General features: G+C 43.3%; 1 protein-coding gene across 5 annotated transcripts in view; it reads right to left on the bottom strand.

The window, feature by feature from the left end:
• Nucleotides 1-274: 274 nt before the first annotated feature.
• The window catches only part of LOC138808199 (solute carrier family 22 member 4), a 59,637-nt gene continuing 39,273 nt past the window's right edge, over nt 275-20,638 (bottom strand). For all 5 annotated transcript variants that reach the window (XM_069994174.1, XM_069994172.1, XM_069994176.1 and 2 more), the window contains 6 exons: nt 14,970-15,096; nt 12,868-12,968; nt 8,886-9,100; nt 6,352-6,534; nt 3,567-3,702; nt 275-1,447 (listed from right to left, as the gene is read on the bottom strand). In XM_069994174.1, the coding sequence (XP_069850275.1) occupies nt 1,372-1,447; nt 3,567-3,702; nt 6,352-6,534; nt 8,886-9,100; nt 12,868-12,968; nt 14,970-15,096 (838 nt within the window). In that variant the 3' untranslated portion in view covers nt 275-1,371. The remainder of the gene's footprint in view (nt 1,448-3,566; nt 3,703-6,351; nt 6,535-8,885; nt 9,101-12,867; nt 12,969-14,969; nt 15,097-20,638) is intronic.

The raw sequence follows: 20,638 nt of genomic DNA, 5'->3' as shown, positions 1-20,638 counted from the left end.
GTATTCTACTCTGTTGTTTAGGAAATAATAACAAGGGAAAAGCGCCTGTGTTTATTAAAGGTGTGAGCCACCAGTTCCCGGCTCTCTTCCTGTCTTCTTTCTTTCTTTCTTTCTTTCTTTCTTTCTTTCTTTCTTTCTTTCTTTCTTTCTTTCCTTCTTCCTTCCTTCCTTCCTTCCTTCCTTTCTTTCTTCTTTCTTTCTTTCTTTCTTTCTTTCTTTCTTACTTTTCTTTCTTCCTCCTTTCCTCCCTCCATCCCTCCCTCCCCCTCCCTCCTTCTCTCTTTCTTTCTTTCCTTCTTTCTTTTTTTTAAAAAACTGGTTAGAGGTAAGAGTCTCTCAGATCTGTTTATTCCTGGCTGGTTTTGAACCTCCATCCTCAGATCTCAGTGTCCTTGAGAAGCTATAATTATAAGAATGAGCCACAGGCACCTATTTGTTGTTGTTATTGTTGCTTTGGTAGGATTTGTATGCTTGGCAATGTATGCTAATTTTCATATGGATTTTTAAAACCAGTTCTTGACTAAAACATTTTGAAAAAAATCTTACAAACCTATTTCATTGTATTAATTAGTAAGGAAGACTCTTTAGAAAGACTTATTCTTGGGCTCAAGTGGTAGGGTGCTAGCCTTGAGCAAAAGAAGCTCACGGACAGTGCCCAGACCCTGAGTTCAAACTCCAGACCCAGAAAATAAAAGGAAAGAAAGAGAGAAATAGAGAGGGAGAGAGAGAAAGAAGGAAGGGAAGGAGGAAAAGGAAAGAAAAGGAAAGGAAGAAAGAGAGAGAGAGAAAGAAAGAAAGGAAGGAAGGAAGGAAGGAAGAAAGAAAGAAAGAAAGAAAGAAAGAAAGAAAGAAAGAAAGAAAGAAAGAAAGAAAGAAAGAAAGAAAGAAAGAAAGAAAGGGGCTGGGAAGGTGGCTCAGTGGTAGAGCGATTACCTTGCATGCATGAGGCCCTGGGTTCGATGCCTCAGCACCACATAAGCAAAAAGAAAAAAGCCGGAAGTGGCGCTGTGGCTCAAATGGTAGAGTGCTAGCCTTGAGCTGAAGAGCTGAGGGACAGCGCCCAGGCCCAGAGTTCAGGCCCACAACTGGACCCAAAAAAAAAAAAAAGAAAGAAAGAAAGAAAGAAAGAAGGAAGGAAGGAAGAAAGGAAAGGAAGGAAGGAAGGAAGGAAGGAAGGAAGGAAGGAAGGAAGGAAGGAAGGAAGGAAGGAAGGAAAGACTTGTACTTAAAAACATGGAGATTATCTGAACAAGGCCCATTGTACTGTTACTGGTTGCTGTCAGTCATGAAAGTAGGAAAAATTTTAGTTTTTCCAGTCTTGTGTATCTGTCTTTTGGCTTGCCAATTGCAGGAGATTTTTTTTCCCCCACATCAGAATGCAGTTATTAGAACCTTGGGATTTTCTTCTCTATCCATTGAAGCTCTGGATTTTTTCCCACATCTGAACCTGAAAATCAAATAGTTGCTAAAGAAAATCAAATTTTCAAGACTTTCTTCTTCAAACTATCAAGCCAGCAGTGAAAAACATTTCCCCGATCAATGAACAAGCAATTAGAAACTCTAATGGAAGAATCTCACGGAAGTGGTGCTGTGGCTCAAGTGGTAGTGTGCTTGCCTTGAGCTAAAGAGCTCAGGGACAGCGCCCAGACTCAAAGTTCAAGCCCCACGACTGACAAAAAAAAAAAAAAAAAGAATCTCATGAGCATAAATCTAATATTTTATTATTTTGAAGACAAAGTTTTCCTTTCCTTTTATTTGTTTGTGATATGGTCTCCCATTCTTACCTTCTTCTTTTTTTTTTTTTGTCAGTCCTGGGGCTTTTTTTTTTTTTTTTTTTGTCAAACCTAGGTGCTGTCCCTGAGCTCTTTTTTTTTTTTTTTTTTTGTCGGTCGTGGGGCTTGAACTCTGGGCCTGGGCGCTGTCCCTCAGCTCTTCAGCTCAAGGCGAGCGCTCTACCACTTGAGCTACAGCGCCACTTCCGGTTTTCTGGTGGTTTATTGGAGATAGGAGTCTCACCGTCTCTCCTGCCCGGGCTGGCTTTGAACCATGATCCTCAGATCTCAGCATCCTGAGTAGCTAGGATTACAGGCGTGAGCCACCAGCGCCTGGCTTGTCCCTGAGCTCTTTAGCTTAAAGTGAGCATTCTACCACTTGAGCCACAGAGCCACTTCTGTTTTTCTAGTGGTTAATTGGAGATAAGAGTCTCATGGACTTTCCTGCCTGGGCTGGCTTTGAACTGTGATCCTCAGATCTCAGCCTCCTGAGTAGCTAGGATGACAGGGGTGAGCCACCAGCAATCAACAACATTGTCTATTCAAAATGTCTAGGTAAATGTTCTAATATTGTTTACAGAGTAATCTTGTTTCCCTTCACTTATTATCTATCTGTTGGTCTATCTGTCTGTCTGTCTGGAAACAGGGTCTTGCTACATTGTCTAGGCTGCTCTCAAATTTCTAGAGCATCCTACCTCAGCTTTCCCAAGTAGCTGAGATAAGAGTGTTTGCCAGTCTTCATACTTCTACCACTTAGCCACACCTTTAGCTCTTTGCTTTAGCTATTTTCCAGATGGAGTCTTGCATATCAATCTGGGACTAGGCTCAGAGTGCAATTCTCCTATCTATACCTTCCATTGCTGAGATGAGAGGCATGTTCAACCACACCTAGCGTATAAATTGAGATTAGGTCTCACTAAACTTTTTCCCTTTGGGCTGATCTTCTATCTCATGTAATCTCTATGTAATCTTCTGAGAAACTGGAATTACAGGCATGAGCCCCCATACCCAGCCCCTGAATTGGTACGTTAGAAAAAAAAAATCAAGCTGATCAGCGGTAGCTCACACCTGTAATCCTACCTACTCAGGAGGTTGAGATCTGAGGATCACAGTTCAAAGCCAGCCTGGGCAGGAAAGTACATGAGACTCTCAATTTCAATTAACCACCAGAAAACAGGAAGTGAATCTGTGGCTCAAGTGGTAGAGCACTTGCCTTGAGCTGAAGAGCTGAGGAACAGTGCCCTGGCCCAGAGTTCAAGCCCTACAACAGACAAAAAAAGAAAAAAATCACATACTAAATTTGTATGGTTTCTTGAGTTTTTAATCCTGAATTCTATCCAACTCTCTTGAGTTCATTTCCTACACTATGACCATGCTGACTTGATTAACTTGATTATCATTGTTTAACCATCTACTTTATTATCTGATAGAGCTGGTCTCTTTGTTTTCTTTTCTTTTCTTTTTTTGGTCAGGCTTGAACTCTAGGCCTGGGCTGTCCCTCAGCTCTTCAGCTCAGGCTAGCAGTCTACCACTTGAGCCACAGCACCACTTCCGGTTTTCTGGTAGTTAGCTGGAGATGAGAGTCTCACGGACTTTCCTGCTTTCAGGCTGGCTTTGAACTGTGATCCTCAGATCTCAGCTTCATGAGTTGCTAGGATTAGGATTACAGGCATGAGCCACCAGCACCTGAATAGAGCTGGTCTTAATATTCTTTCTCAGACTTTTCCCAGCTATTCTTGCATTTTTATTATTTATTTATTCATTCTCCTTTCCATTCCATTAAATTTCACTTACCCTTTCACTCTCTGCATCTGTTCTAATGTCTCTGGCAGAGTTACTCCAAAACTTTCAGGGAAAAAGAGGGTAACAATGCCAATCAGGACAGTCAGACTGCCCATGACAATGTATGGCAGAAGTCTGTCATAAGCACCTGTAAAGTAAGCATAAGAATACCAATTAGAGACAGGGATTTCCCAGACACTGTGTGTGTGTGTGTGTGTGTGTGTGTGTGTGTGTGTGTGTGTGTGTGTGTGTGTGTGTGTGCGTGCATGTGTGCGCACATGCGTGACAATATTGAGACTTGCACTCAAGGCCTGGGTGCTTTCCCTAGCTTTTCCCACTCAAGACTCATGCTTTACCATTTGAGCCACAGCTCTACTTCTGGCTTTCTCACAGAACAGACTTTTCTGCACAGGCTAGCTTCCAATGGCAATCCTCAGATCTCAGCCTCCTGAGCAGTTAGGTTTATAAGCATAAGCCACTAGTACCCAGTTTAAAAGTCCCTTTTAAAGAACTGGGTGCTGGTGGCTCATGCCTATCATCCTAAGTACTCAGGAGGCTGAGATCTAAGGATCACCCTTAGAAACTATCTGGGCAGGAAAACCCAAAAGACTCATCTCCAATGAGCCACCAGAAAAACCCAGAAATACAGCTGTGACTGAAGTGGTGGATTGCTAGCCTTGAAAAAAGGCTCAGGGGGCTGGGAAGGTGGCTCAGTGGTAGAGCGCTGGCCTTGCATGCATGAGACCCTGGGTTTGATTCCTCAGCACCACGTAAGCAGAAAAAAAAAGCCAGAAGTGGCGCTGTGGCTCATGTAGTGGAGTGCTAGCCTTGAGCTGAAGAGCTGAGGGACAGCGCCCAGGCCCAGAGTTCAGGCCCCACGACCGGACCCCCAAAAAAGAAAAAAGGCTCAGGGATGGCACCTAGGCCCTGAGTTCAAGCCCCAGGACCAGGGAGCATGCATGCACGTGTGCATGCACGTGCGCACGCGTGTGCACGCACGCGCGCGCACACACACACACACACACACACAATTATTTGTAAAGGAGGCAGATGGGAGATGAAGTGTTTTGAAACCTGAACATTTTTCAGAAAATACAAGTCAGCAAAATACCCCAGTTTCTTCTTGGCAGGTGCCACTGATTGCATTTCTATAATCATTTACCTCCTGGTGATTGCACATTTTTGTAGAGCTTTTTATTCTTTCCTGTTATCTGGTGTCTTCTAAGGGCAATCACGTGTAACAGATGTTCCTTTGATAGAAATCTTTGCCTACCAAAGATTTCCTCTTAAGGTGGTTGTTGTCGAAGATGGGAGAGAGGGCATAAAGGGGCCTAGGACGTTTCATGAACATGTTCTGACTGGGTACTGGTGGCTTATGTCTGAAATCCTAGCTACTCAGGATCTGAGGATCAGGATTCAAACCCAGCCTAGGCAGAAAAGTCCATGAGACTCTTATCTCCGACTAATCACAGAAAAAGCCAGAAATAGCACTATAGTTTTCATGGGCTAGGAAGGTGGCTCAGTGGTATAGGGCTTGCCTAGCACTATGGTTTTCAAGTAGTAAACACTAGCCTTGAGCAAAAAAGAGCAGCTCCGTGACAGTGTCCAAGTCCAGAGTTCCAGCCTCAGGATAGGCAAACAACAACAACAACAACAAAACCCAAAGCAAAACAAAAACAAAAAACCAACAACCCATAAACATGAATAAAAACAAAAACAAAATTGGTTCTGTCTATTATTAAGTCTGGTATGACTTTACTTTTACCCAAACTATTAAGGACATTTGAAGGCTAGGTTCCTGGAGACACAGATCCTTTAAACAAACAAATACCATTTTGTGTGTGTCTTTTTTCTTTTTCTTTTGCTGGTTGTGAGTCTTGAACTCTGGGCCTGGGCACTGTCCCTCAGCTCTTCCGCTCAAGGCCAGCGCTCTACCACTTGAGCCACAGCGCCACTTCTGTTTTTTTTTTCTGTGTAGATGGTACTGAGGAATCAAACCCAGGGCTTCATGCATGTTAGGCAAGCACTCTACCACTAAGCCACATTCCCAGCCCCTGGATTTAGTTTCTTTTGAAAGCATTTATATGTCTTGATTTTGTACATCATTGAAAACACCATGCTACCCCCATTCGCACTAGATGGGAGAATTAAAACAAAAATAAAAAGATGGGAGAACAACAGATCTTCATCCTCTGGTTTGAGGCTTTGACCTTTCCCAAGCAGGAAAGGTCCTTGAGACACTTATCTCTAATCACCAAAGAGCTGGAAGTGGAGCTGTGGTTCAAGTGGTAGAGTGCTGTCCTTGAGTGAAAAGGCCAAGCAACAGTGTGAGGTTCTGAGTTCAAGCCCCAGCTTAGAAGCACACTTAAGAAAAAGAAAGAAAGAAAGAAAGAAAGAAAGAAAGAAAGAAAGAAAGAAAGAAAGAAAGAAAGAGGAAGGAAGGAAGGAAGGAAGGAAGGAAGGAAGGAAGGAAGGAAGGAAGGAAGGAAGGAAAGAAGGGTGCCAGTGGCTCACACCTGTAGCTACTCTGGAGGCTGAGAGCTGAGGATCCTGGTTCAAAGCCAGCCCGGGCAGTAAAGTTTGTGAGGACTCTTTTCTCCAATTAACCACCTAAAAACCCAAAGTGGCACTGTGGCTCAAGTGGTAGAGTGCTTGTCTTGAGCTGAAGAGCTCAGGGCCAGTGCCCAGGCGCAGAGTTCAAGCCCCACGACTGACTAACAAACAAACAAAAACAAATTACTAGTTTCATATTTCCAATGAACTTAAAAGAGGAGTGAATGGGCCACATGTGTCTCACCTAGGTAAACGAAGTAGGGGGCGATGATGCTGCCCACTCTGGAGGCCATGGAAGTGATGCCCACAGCCATGTTCCTCACCGGGGTTGGGTAGAGCTCTGCCGTGAAGACGTACAGCATAGAGAAGGCAGAGGTGACTCCGAATTTCCCGAACATCACCAGACCAATGGACAAGAGGTAGTACTCTGGAAAAGAGACTCATTGGAAATAAGGGTGCTTTCAAAACCATCACTTAACTCAATTGCTTTTGTTTCCCCTATTTCCTTTTTATTTATTTATTTTTTTCTGATCATGGGTTCTTGAACTTGGGGCCTGGGTGCTATCTTGGAGCTCTTTAGTTCAAGGCTAGTGCTCTACCGCTTTGAGCCACAGCTCCATTTCCGGTTTTCTAGTGGTCAACTGGAGATAAGAGTCTCATGGATTTTCCTGCCCAGGCTGGCTTTGAATGGAGATCCTCAGATCTCAGCCTCCTGAGGAGCTAGGATGACAGGCCTGTGCCCTTTTTATTGGAATGGAAATGTTTTCATTAACAAAAGCACCATTTTTCTCCTAATGTTCTAATAATTAGACAAAGATGGAGAGCGAGGGGTGGCTATGTACTTTGAGATCATTAATGCATTCAAGGACCTTTGTCCTGTTGTCTTTTATTTATTAAGACAGTTCCATGCTAAATTGTTTGCATGTTAATATGGTTAAGTTTAATTTTTTCTCCCCCAGTCTGGAGGATTGAACTCCAAGCCTTATGCTTACTAGGCAAGCCTTCTACCCTGACCTTTTTTTTTTTTTTCTTTTCTCTCAAGGCTAGCCATCTACCACCTGAGCCCTAGCTCTACTTCTGGCTTTTTGGTGGTTAATTGGAGATAAAAATTTCCTGCCCCAGCTGGCTTGATTGCTTAGATCTCAGCCTCCTGAGTAGTTAGGATTACAGGTATAAGCCGCTGTGGCACCTAGCATTGTGAGGGTTTTTTGTTGTTGTTCTTGGGGTTTGAACTCAGGGCCTGGACACTGTCCCTGAGCTCTTTTGCTCAAGTCTAGCACTCTATCACTTTGAGCCACAGAGACACTACCGGTTTTCTGCTGGTTCGTTGAAGATAAGAGATTCACAGACTTTGTTGTTCAGGATGGCTTTGAACCGCAAATCTTAGGTCTCAGCCTAGGGAGTAACTAACTAGGATTACAAGTGTGAGACATCGGTGCCTCACTGGATCGTTTTTTGTTTTTGTTTTTTGTTTTCAGATAAAATGTCTGCTAACTTTGTCGAGTTGACTTTGAGCCACAATTCTGTGTCTCTGCCTCCAGAGCAGCCAGGGTTACAGGTATGAACCACCATGTCCAGCTGAAAAATCTGATCTGTGTGTGTGTGCGCGCGCACGCATGCACATGCCAATTTTGGGTTTTGAACTTAGGGCCTGGGTACTATTCCTTAGCTTCTTCCCCTGCCCCATTCCAGGCTGATTGAGCTACAGCTCTACTTCCAACTTTTTGGTGTTAAATTGCAAATAAGAATTTCACAGACTAAGCCAGGCATTGGTTCATGCCTGTAATTCTAGCTACTCAGGAGGCTAAGATCTGAGGATCGTTGTTCAAAGCCAGCCCAGGCAGGAAAGTCCATGAGACTCTTGTCTCCAATAAACCACAGAAAACCAGAAGTGACACTGTGGCTCAAGTGGTAGAGTGCTAGCCTTGAGCTGGAGAGCTGAGGGACAGCGCCCAAGCCCAGAGTTCAAGCCTCATGACTTTCAAAAAAAAAAAAAAAAGAATTTTACAGACTTTTCCCTCCTGGTAAAGTCTACTCAGCCTCTTGAGTAGATAGTAGTTGATGATTTCCGATTCTCAAAGGTAACTCTTCTGTTTGAAGCAGTTGTTTTGAACACACAAAATGGCATGGTTATCTATCACCTGTGGTTTATGATGCCAAGTTGGCAGTGCGAAAGAACAGTGAATGCCTCAGGAGCTAATGGCTAATCAGTGTGTACTGATGTGCTAGATTATTAACATAGTCAGGTTTTGTTTTTTTTCTTTTTTGTCATGGGGCTTGAATTCTGGGCCTGGGCGCTGTCCCTGAGCTCTTCAGCTCAAGGCTAATGCTCTACCACTTGAGTCACAGTGCCACTTGGGGTTTTCTGGTGGTTCACTGGAGATAAGAGTCTCACGGATTTTCCTTGCCTGGGCTGGCTTTGAACTGCGATCCTCAGATCTCAGCCTCCTGAGTAGCTGGGATTACAGTCATGAGTCACCAGCACCCAGCAACATATTCAGTTCTTCTGTAATGCTATTAATCTTGATTAACTTGTGTGTGTGCCATTTCCGGGGCTTGAACTCATGGCCTAGTTGCTGTCCTGAGCTTTTTTGCTCAAGGCTAGCTCACTTCCACTCAAGCTACAGCTCCACTTCTGGCTTTTTTGGGTAGTTAATTGGAGATACGAGTCTCACATAAGTTCCTGCCTGGTTTGGCTTTGACTTGTGATCTTCAGATCTCAGCCTAGTGAGGATTACAAGTGTGAGCTATTGGCATCGGCTCTGGTTATCTTCTTACCTGCAGGTACCAGTTGAATCAGGAGGAGCATACCTCCTCCCAAGAACAGAACCCCAGCAATGATGTAACGCCTGGGAAAGGTCCGCAGGAGCAGCCAAGCTATGATGTACGCTGGAATTTCAACCAGGGCAGAGAGGAAGCAGTTCAGGTAAGCATCACCATGTAAATTAGGAACATCGAGAGACAGACCAAAGTAACCCACGGAGGTTAGCATCCTAAAAACCAAAAGATAAAAACGACAAAAGAATGGACTAAATAAATTCCTCTAGAATCTTATTTATTTTTGGTACTGGTCCTGAGATTTGAACTCAGGGCATTATGGCTGTCTCTGAGCTTTTATGCCCAAGGCTAGTGCTCTATCCCTTGAGCTATGGTTCCCCTTCTAGCTTTTTTTTGTTTTGTTTTTTTTTGTTTTTTGGGTCCGATCGTGGGGCCTGAACTCTGGGCCTGGGCGCTGTCCCTCAGCTCTTCAGCTCAAGGCTAGCGCTCTACCACTTGAGCCACAGCGCCACTTCCGGCTTTTTTCTTTTTGCTTATGTGGTGCTGAGGAATCGAACCTAGGGCCTTGAGCATGCAAGGGAAGCGCTCTACCACTGAGCCACCTTCCCAGCCCCTGGCTTTTTTTTTTTTTTTTTGGGTGTGTGTGCTTATTTGGAGATAAGAGTATCATGGATTTTTCTGCCTGGGCTGGCTTTGAACTGTGATCCTCAGATCTCAGCCTCCTGAGTAGCTAGGATTATAGGCATGAGTCACTGGCACCCAGCTAGAATCCCCCCCCATCTCTCTCTGTATGTATGTGTGTATGTATGTATGTGTGTGCTGTGTGTGTGTGTGATAGTTCTAGGGCTTGAACTCAAAGCCTCAAACTGTCAGTCAGCTTTTTAAAAATATGTGCCAATGGGCTGGGAAGTTGGCTCAGTGGTAGAGCGTTTGCTTTGCATGCCTGAGGCCCTGGGTTCAATTCTTCAGCACCACATAAGCAAAAAGAAAAAAAACCAGAAGTGGTGCTGTGGCTCAAGTGGTAGAGCGCTAGCCTTGAGCTGAAGAGCTGAGGGACAGCGCCCAAGCCCAGAGCTCAGGCCCCATGACTAGAACCAAAAAAAAAAAAAAAGTGCCAGTACTGAGGCTTTAATTCAAGGCCTCATGCATTAATTTGGCTTTTTCTTTCTTCTTTCTCTTTCTTTCTTTCTTTCTTTCTTTTCTTTCTTTCTTTCTTTTCTTTCTTTCTTTCTTTCTTTTCTTTCTTTCTTTCTTTCTTTCTTTCTTTTTTGTTAAGGCTGGCATTCTACCACTTGAACTACAGCTCCACTTCTGGCATTTTGCTAGTTTATTGGGGTTAAAAGTCTCATGGACTTTTCTGTCCAGGCCAATTTTAAATCTGGATCCTCAGATCTTAGATTACAGGCATAAGCCACGGGTGCCGGGTACTTGCTCAGCTTTTTCTGCTCCTGGCTGACAACTCTACCACTAAAGCCTTACCTCCAGTCTGGCATTTTGCTGTTTAATTGGAGATAAGAGTTTCTCAGATTTGTCTTGGAATCAATCCTCAGATCGCAATCCCCTGAGTAGCTAGTATTACAGTCACTTGCTCCAGGTTTCACTCTAGAATTCTGTGATTTTCTTGCCTTAATAGTTTTCAATATCCAAGCATCTTGGAGGCAATTAGTGTTGGTTATCCGCCCCCTAGTGGCCACTGATGGAGATATAGTTGCCTCAATGATCTACGTAGACATGGAGAATAGTCAACCAACCCACAGTAAGACTGTAGACCTACCGATAAACTTGCTTAACTCAAAGGCATAAGCTCACTCATTGATATCCTTTCTTTTTTTCAAACTGAAAAACAGGCTGACTCTAAAAATAGACTGGATGTAGCCTGACCCTGCCAGTTCTGAGGATTGTCTTCTGTGTGCGTGTGCTACTATCATGAGGTGGGCATTTTCATGTCTTTTCTCTATTTAAAAAATATGGGGCTAGGAAGGTGGCCCAGTGGTAGAGTGCTTGCCTTGCATGCATGAGGCCCTGGGTTTGATTCCTCAGCACCACATAAGCAAAAAGCCAGAAGTGGCGCTGTGGCTCAAGTGGTAGAGCGCTAGCCTTGAGCTGAAGAGCTGAGGGACAGCGCCCAGGCCCAGAGTTCAGGCCCCACAACCGGACCCCCCCCCAAAAAATATATAATTTAATTGTTATTATTAAGGTATTTTACAGAGGGGTTACCATTTCATAAATCAGGTCATGACTTCATTTCTTTTCTTATTTTGGACAATATCATCTCTTCCTTCTATTTCTCCCAGTTTTCCCTTCCCATCCTTGCCAACAAGTTACATAGTTCATTTTCCACATAGTGTCTTACTGAATAGCATGACTGTATTTGTTCACCCTTCCTCCCTTCCTTTAATCCCCTTAAAAAATAACCCAAAATCCGGGCACCAGTGGCTCACACCTATAATCCTAGCTACTCAGGAGGCTGAGATCTGAGCATCGTGGTTCAAAGCCAGCCTGGGCAAGAAAGTCTGTGAGTCTCTTATCTCCAATAAACCACCAGACAACTGGAAGTGGCTCAGTGGCTCAAGTGGTAGAGTACTAGCTTTGAGCTAAAGAGCTGAGGGACAGCGTTCAGGCAAAGAGTTCAAGCCACATGACTGACAAAAAAAAAAGTAAAAACAAACTCTTATCTTTTTTCTTTTTGCCAGTCCCAGGGCTTGAACTCTGGGCTTGGGCTCTGTCCCTGAGATTCTTTTGCTCAAGGCTAAGCACTCTACCTCTTGAGCCACAGCACCACTTCCAGCTTTTTCTGTACATGTGGTACTAAGGAATTGAACCCAGGACTTCATGCACGGTAGACAAGCAGTCTATCACTAAGCCACATTCCCAGCTCTTCTTTTCCTTTTTTTTTAGAACCTGTGCCTTAGCAATACTTGCAAGTTGGCTACTGGTGGGTGTAAAAGGCTTTTCAGGGACTCAGGTGGTTCTAACCTCATTGCTCTACTGCTAGTTAGGCTTCTGGAAGCAGGTGCTCACACAGCGCCTCAGAATCAGTCACCAGGGGGCATCATTAGCATTCATCCTATAACCTCAGAAGGGAAGATAACCTGTCTCCTGTTGTCCCGGAGACTGCAGACTCAGCACTGCTCCTGGTAAGTCTTTTCAGTATCTTCTCTAGTAATTTGAATTGAGACATTTCTAAATAGCTTAGAATTCTATAATTATATATATTTATTATCAATAATTTAACTATAACTCAATCACAATTTAATTTACAATTAATGTAATCATAATAATTTAATTTATAAATCTAGGTACAAATTAGATTGATTGATAATTAAATTATAAATTAATGTATATCTTATAAGTTATAAAATTATAATTTAATTTATAAGTTATAAATTAAATTGATAAATTAAAATTGTTATAACTTATAATTAAATTACATATTAGAATATAAACAATAGGGGCTGGGAAGGTGGCTCAGTGGCAGAGCGCTTGCCTTGCATGTCCAAGGCCCTGGGTTTGATTCCTCAGCACCACATAAGCAAAAAGAAAAAAGCCAGAAGTGGCACTGTGGCTCAAGTGGTAGAGCGCTAGCCTTGAGCTGAAGAGCTAAGGGACAGCACCCATGCCCAGAGTTCAGGCCCCACAACCAGACCCCCCCCAAAAAAAAGAATATAAACAATATAATAAATTATATACTATAAATTATATATATTAATTATAAATTATAACAAATCTATGATTTATAAATGAACAATTATATTGTAAATGACTTACAATTTATAATGTACAGATTAATACTCAGTAGTATCTTCTAATTTGTTCATGGATTTATAATTTGTAATTTAATTATAATTTTTATAAATTAATTTTATATTATAGAATTTAGAATTCTGTCATTTATCTATGTAGGAAAACCTAGACTTTTCCATGTTTCCTCAAGAAAATTAGTCACATGCTTCGTGTTGTATTTCCATCACTCAGTGCTTACCATAGCAGCAAAGACATAATGGTTATTGTGGTGATATTCCAAGTCCTGAACAGGTCCAGAATGAAAACTTTCTGCTGCTTCATGGCGTTTAGCTCCTGTAGCTGAAACAGTGCAAAGAACCACGAAGTTAAGAAGTAGTAAGGAACTTTCTTCTGTCCTGATGCATGGGATAAGCTTACACATGCAACTCTGTCTTTTTGTCATGGGGCTTGAAATCAGAGCCTGGGTGCTGTCCCAGAGCTCTTTTTTGCTCAAGGTTAGTGCTTTATCACTTTTTACTCCACAGTGCCACTTCAAATTTTGTGGTAGTTAATTGGAGATAGGAGTCTCACAGACTTACCTGCTTGGGCTATCCTCAGATCTCCTCTTCCTGTGACCCACCCCTGCCTGGCTACACATGGAACTTTTTTTTTTTTTTTTGCCAGTTTTGGGGCTTGAACTCAGGGCCTGGGTACTGTCCCTGAGCTTCTTTTTGCTCAAGGCTAGCACTCTACCACTTGAACCACAGTACCACTTCTTGTTTTTTCTGTGTATGTGGTACTGAGGAATCAAACTCAAGGCTTCATGCATGCTAGGTGAGCACTTTACCACTGAGCCACATTCCTAGCCCCACATGCAACTCTTTTTTTTTTTTTTTTTTGTCGGTCGTGGGGCTTGAACTCTGGGCCTGGGCGCTGTCCCTCAGCTCTTCAGCTCAAGGCGAGCGCTCTACCACTTGAGCTACAGCGCCACTTCCGTTTTTTTCTGGTGGTTTATTGGAGATAGGAGTCTCACGGTCTCTCCTGCCCGGGCTGGCTTTGAACCGCGATCCTCAGATCTCAGCCTCCTGAGTAGCCACCAGCGCCCGGCTCCACATGCAACTCTTAAATTTACTTTAAATGTGCTTAGAATTCTGAGGGAAGTAAGAACATTCCCATATATGTTGGTTATTCTAAGCATCATATGTTATTGTGTACATCATATGGTGTATGTGTGTGTATGTGTGTGTGTGTATGTGTGTGTGTGTATTGGAGCTTGAACTAAGAGCCTTGCACTCACTTGACTTTTTTGCACTCAATTTTACTTTTAGTTGGCGCTCTACCACTTGAGCCACAGCACCAGTCCTGGCTTTGAATTAACTACCAATGGTTAATTCAAGATAACAGTCTCACAGACTTTCCTGCTTAGCTGGCTTGGAATGTTATTCTCAGATTTCAGCCTTCTGAGTATATAGGATTTATAGGCATGAGCTACCAGCTTGTAGTTAACTCAAAATAACTGGCTTATATTTAATTTTTAAATAGCCCTAAGGTAGCTCTTAAAAAATAGACAGTAGCCTCGTGCTGGTGGCTCATGCCTGTAAGCCTACCTACTCAGTAGGCTGAGATCTGAGGATTGTGATTCAAAGCCAGCCTGGGCAGCAAAGTCTGTGAGACTCTTATCTCCAATAAATCACCAGAAAACTGGAAGTGGTGTTGTGGCTCAAGTGATAGAGCACTCACCTTGAGCTGAAGAGCTCAGGGACAGCACCCAGGCCCAGAGTTCAAGACCTATGACTGACAAAAAAAATAAAATAAAAAATAAGTAAATGAATAAATACAATAAAGTAAGCAAGCCAGGAAAGGATGGCTCACATCTGTAATCGTCGATATTTAAGAATCTAAGATCTTAAGGTTTATGGTTTGAGGCCAGCTGGGGCAGAAAATTAAGACTCCATCTCCAAAATAATCATCATAAAGCTGGATTGGAGGCATGACTCAAGTTGTAGAGCTCATGCCTAGCAAGCACAGGCCCCAAGTTCAAACCCCAGTGACACACACACACACACACACACACACACACACACACACACAAAGGAGGAGGAGGAGGAAGAAAAATAAATGATACATCACTATATTTCTTAGGCTGGTCCCAAATTCTTGTGCTCAAGGGATCCACCTGTCTCCACTTCCTTAATAGCTGGCACTCCTGCCACTGAGTCTAGCTCGATTTCTCTCAGAACATCATCACCATGTGTTCCTAGTACAGTGACCAGTATGAAGTTTGTGCTTAACAAATACTGAATGACATTCCCAAGCAGTCTCAAGAAGTGATGTCAAGAAGAAATGTCTACAATTGCTTACCTCCCCTGGATCAAATATCACTGCAGGTACAGACTTCTTGTTCATCTTTGCAGCCTTCCAGATGATATCTTCAGCCTCTCTAAATCTTCTCTGGGATATCAGCCACCGAGGAGATTCAGGAATAAACCTAGAATCCATATGTATATATATAACAACAACAGGGTTTGATACTACTAGCCCTAAGCTTCCTGTAGATCATTTTAATGTTGTGAGTTCTATTTTTAAGAAGTATTATTAATGGGTTTTTGTATTTTTTTTTTGCCAGTCCTGGGGCTTGAACTCAGGGCCTGGGCACTGTCACTGAGCTTCTTTTTGCTCAAGACTAGCACTCTACGACTTGAGCCATAGCACCACTTCTAGCTTTTTCTGTTATGTGGCACTGAGGAATCAAACCCAGGGCTTCATGTATGCTAGGCAAGCACTCTACCACTGAGCCATATTCCCAGACTTTTGTGTTGTGTTTTTTAAACTGATACATGGTAACTCTATGTATTTCTGGAGTGCAGTATGGACTTTTCACACATGTATATGATATGTAACATTCAGCAGATCTTTAAAAAAGAAACCTAGCCTGTCATTGGTGGCTCACGCCTGTTATCCTAGCTAACTCAGGAGGCTGAGATCTGAGGATCACTGTTGGAAGCCAGCTCAGGCAGAAAAGTCCCCATGAGACTCTTATCTCCAATTAGCTACTCAAAAACCAGAAGTGGCACTGTGGCTCAAGTGGTAGAGAGCTAGCCTTGAGCACAAAGAGGTTCAGGGACAGCATCCTAAGTTCAAGTTCCACAACTGACCAAACAAAAGAGAAACCTATTGGGAAGGAATTCTCATAGGTTGGTTTATAAGAATCAGTAAAAGCATCTTTAAGTTTCAAAGTCCCCATCAAATTGAAGGACCAAAGCCAGGCACAGTGGCTTACATCTGTAAGCCCAGCTACTTAGTTGGCTGAGATCTGAGGATCGTGGTTCAAAGCCAGTCCAGGCAGGAAAGTCCAAGAGACTCTTACTTCCAATTAACCATCAAAAAGCCAGAAGTGGAATGGTAGCACAAGTGAAAGAACAAAAAAAAGCCCAGTGTGCACATGCGCGTGTGCACACACACACACACACACACACACACACACACAGGGATTGACTATCTGTTGTGCTTGAGATTAGGACCAGATCCTAGAAGATTACCTTAAGTGTGGCACATATAAGCCAGGGCAGTGGCAAAGGCTATTTGAAACTGAACAACTAGTGGAAAGGAAGAAAGGAAGAAAGGAAGGAAGGAAGGAAGGAAGGGAAGGAAAGAGAGAAAGAAAGAAAGAAAGAAAGAAAGAAAGAAAGAAAGAAAGAAAGAGAGAAAGAAAGAAAGAAAGAAAGAAAGAAAAAGAAAGAAAGAAAGAAAGAAAAGAAAGAAAGAAAGAATAAAAGGAAATGAACTATACAACTTGTGGGTGGGGATGGGAGGGAAAAACTGGGAGAGAGTGAGGGAAGGGGTGACATGGTTCCAAAAGAAACCTACTCTTTACTTGACTTATGTAACTGTAACCCCCTCTGAACATCACCTTTATAATAACAATAAAAATTAATTAAAAGATTACAGGGGACTGGGAATGTGGCTTAGTGGTAGAGTGCTTGCCTAGGATGCATGAAGCCCTGGGTTCGATTCCTCAGTACCACAAAAACAGAAAAGGCCAGAAGTGGTGCTATGGCTCAAGTGGTAGAGTGCTAGCCTTGAGCAAAAGAAGCTCGGGGACAGTGCCCAGGCCCTGAGTTCAAGCCTGAGGACTGGCAAAAAAAAAAAAAAGGAAAAGATTACAGGGTCTATACACATTTATAATGGACGTCCAAACACAGTTGCAAACATAAAACTCTTCATTCTTTCCTTAGTTTTGTTTCCTAGACTCTTTTATCCTTTTTCCTGTTGGCTCTCATTTTCCTTGTTTACAAACCAGTATTTAGTTACCCTAGAATACAACACACACAGGAGCCTGTAAAGAAAAGGCCTCAAAGTTGCATAAGGAATTAGCTCAGAGCAAAACATAATATAGCAAATGGCCAACCACCAAGCTGCCTTGCCCACAGCCCCATGGTGTGTGGGTAGGAAAAGTGAGCCGAGTCTGCATTTTTTTTCAGAGTAAGTCCTTGTCCTGGTAGGAATTGTGATGATGTTATGTCACTGACCTTTAGAAATTAGAGCTGTGCTATCCAACAACAACAACAACAACAAACTTTTCTGAATGGTCTGTATTTGTGCTATTCAATAGAATAGCCTTTAACCCCATGTGCCTCTTGAATGAGTTGGAATGACTTAGTAGTTTGACTTCATTTACTTTTCTTTTTCCTTTTAATTTTTTGGCCAGTCCTGGGGCTTGAACTCAGGACCTGGATGTTGTCCCTGAGATTCCTTTTTTTTTTTTTTGTCCATCGTGGGGTCTGAACTCTGGGCCTGGGTGCTGTCCCTCAGCTCTTTAGCTCGAGGCTAGCACTCTACCACTTGAGCCACAGCACCACTTCCAGCCTTTTCTGCTTATGTGGTGCTGAGGAATCAAACCCAGGGCCTCATGCATGCAAAGAAAGCACTCTACCACTGAGCCACCTTCCAAGCCCTCCCTGAGATTCTTTTGTTCAAGGCTGGCTCTCTACCACTTGAGCCACAGCACCACTTTCAGCTTTTTCTTTTTCTGTTCATGTGGTACTGAGGAATGGAACCCAGGGTTTCATGCATACTATGCAAGCACTCTACCACTAAGCCACATTCCCAGCCCTATTTTATTCTTTCTAATAGCTGTGCAAAATTCCATGGCATATAGATACCACAGTTTTTGGATCCACTCATCTATAATGGGGCATCTGGATTGTTTCCATATCTTGGCTATTGTGAAAATTGTGGCAGTGAACATGGATGTGCAGGTGTCCTTGTCATATCTTGGCTCGGGATGCTCAGGGTAAATGCCTAGGAGTGGTGTATGGCTGGGTCATAGGGAAGGTCTGTGTTCAGTTTTTTGAGGAACCTCCAGACTGCTTTCCAGAGTGGTTGCATTAATTTATTTTCCCACCAGTAGTGCAGTAGGTTTCCTTTTTCCCCACATCCCTGCCGGCATTTGTTATTGTTAGAACTCAAAATCTAATGTCTTTTTTTTTGTTGTTGTTGGTCATGGAGCTTGAACTCTGGGCCTGGGCGCTGTCCCTCAGCTCTTCAGCTCATGACAGTATATTACCACTTGAGCCACAGGGCCACTTCTGGTTTTCTGGTGGTTTATTGGAGATAAGAGTCTCACATACTTTTCTACCGGGGCTGGCTTTGAATGTTGATCCTCAGATCTCAGCCTCCTGAGTAGCTACAATTACAGGCATGAGCCTCCAATGCCTAGCTTCTAACAAACCTTTAAAAGGGAAGCTGAGACATAAAACCATATCCAGACACTTGGTGGCTCATACTTGTAATCCTAACTCCTCAGGAGGCTATGATCTGAGGATCAGAGTTCAAAACCAGCCCAGCAGAAAAACCCATGAGCCTTTATCCTCTTATCTACAATTAACTGACCCCCTGCCCCAAAAGAAGCCAAAACCACTGTGGTTCAAGTGGTACAATGCCAGCCTTGAGCTAAAAAGCCAAGTGAGAAGCTCTGATTTCAAACTCTATTACACACACACACACACACACACATACACACACACACACACACACACACACACACACACACACACACACACACACACAGGATCCAAATCTTTTTGGGTTCTTTCTCTCACTACACTGTACTCAGAGCCACTGGGATCTCTGCTTTCAAATTCCCTTCATTCTTTGTTGTTGTTGTTGTTACATAACATCTTATGTCCAGCTGATCATTTCACAAGCTGATAGAGAACTAAATGAGGGTGCAAACTATGATCTTTCTGTGGATTTAGAGGAGGAGGAAGAGGAGGAGGAGGAGGAGGAGGAGGAGGAGGAGAAGGAGGAGGCCGCGGCGGCGGTAGTGGTAGAGAAGGCTTCCATTCCAGAAAATTACACTTGCTCTTGTAAATCTAAGTGTTTTCCTTGGACACAGTTTTGTAGGTCTGTCCACATTTACTGATCCTCAGACTGGGTTCCAGAGGAAAATTCCCAATAAATCAGAGTAATATCTCGCCTCTAAGAAAAACATCTCAGGGGCTGGGAAGTTGGCTCAGTGGTAGAGCACTTGCCTCACATGCATGAGGCCCTGGGTTTGATTCCTCAGCACCATATAAGCAGAAAAAAACCAGAAGTGGTGCTGTGGCTCAAGTGGTAGAGCACTAGCCTTGAGCTGAGGAACAGTGCCCAGGCCCAGAGTTCAGCTCTCATGCCTGACAAAAAAAATTAAAAAAGTAAAAAAAAGAAAATCTCTCAAATTCCAGAGAATTAAGAAAAACAATATAGCCCAGAGCTACACCTATAATCCTAGTCACTCAGGAGGCTGAGATCTGAGGACTTTGGTTCAAAGCCAGCCCAGATGGAAAAGTCCATTAAGCTCCTATCTCCAATAAGTTACTGGTAGTGGTACTGTGGCTCAAAGTGCTAGCCTTGAGCAAAAGAAGCTCAAGGAGAGCACCCAGACCCTGAGTTCAAGTCCCAGGACCAGCACCCATACACACACACACACACAAAACCAAACCAAAATGTTCACTCTATCTACCACTCTCATCCTCATCTACACACATATCTCATCCCCAAAACTCGCAATGCTAAACCACAGCAACCTTCACAGGCCACATAGACTGAGTGGTCCATGCTGAGTAGTCTGGTCAGATAATGTCAACACTGGGCTACCTGTCAACCCCACAAGTGCTTAACAGCTGCAGTAAGGTAGAGAACCTGGCAGTTTCCCAGGAGGATAGGTTATGGCAACTCTGAGGTCTAGTCTAAATTATAAACTCCAAAAAAGATCAAATAAACAGGGGCTGGGAAGGTGGCTCAGTGGTAGAGCGCTTGCCTTACATGCCTGAGGCCCTGGGTTCGATTCCTCAGCACCACATAAGCAAAAAGAAAAAAGCCGGAAGTGGCGCTGTGGCTCAAGTGGTAGAGTGCTAGCTTTGAGCTGAAGAGCTGAGGGACAGTGACCAGGCCCAGAGTTCAGGCCCCACGACCGGACCCCCCCCAAAAAAAAAACAACCCAAAAAGATCAAATAAACAGTTACTCCAGGATCCTGGAAGCAGGTAGAAATCAAGTAGTTCATAAAACCAAGCACTCCTGGAAGATTTTATTTTTATATAATGAAAAGAAGAAAAAGAAGAGGAAGAAGGAGGAGACATTTTTACCTATCCATTAGTAGAGATCTCCTTTCCTCTTGTTTAAATCTGAAAAAAGTTGCCTGGCACTGCTGGCTCATGCCTGTAATCCTAGCTACTCAGGAGGCTGAGATCTGAGGATTGTGGTTCAAAGCCAGCCTGGGCAGGAAAACTCTGTGAGACTCTTATCTCTAATAAACCACTCAGAAAACTGAAAGTGGAGCTGTGGCTCAAGTGGTAGAGCGTTCGCTTTGAGGTGAAGATCTGAGGGACAGCGCCCAGGCCCAGAGTTCAAGCCCTACAACTGACTAAAATAAATAAATAAATAAATATGAAAAAGGCTGGTGGCTTACACCTGTTATCCTAGCTATTTAGGAAGCTGAGATTTGAGGATCACAGTTTGAGCCAAGCAGAAAAGTCCTTAAGACCCTTAT

Source organism: Dipodomys merriami, unplaced genomic scaffold (genome assembly GCF_024711535.1).
Source record: "Dipodomys merriami isolate MVZ:Mamm:240054 unplaced genomic scaffold, mDipMer1.0.p SCAF_447, whole genome shotgun sequence".
Lineage (NCBI taxonomy): Eukaryota > Metazoa > Chordata > Mammalia > Rodentia > Heteromyidae > Dipodomys > Dipodomys merriami.
This window is presented reverse-complemented; position numbering and strand designations above follow the sequence as displayed.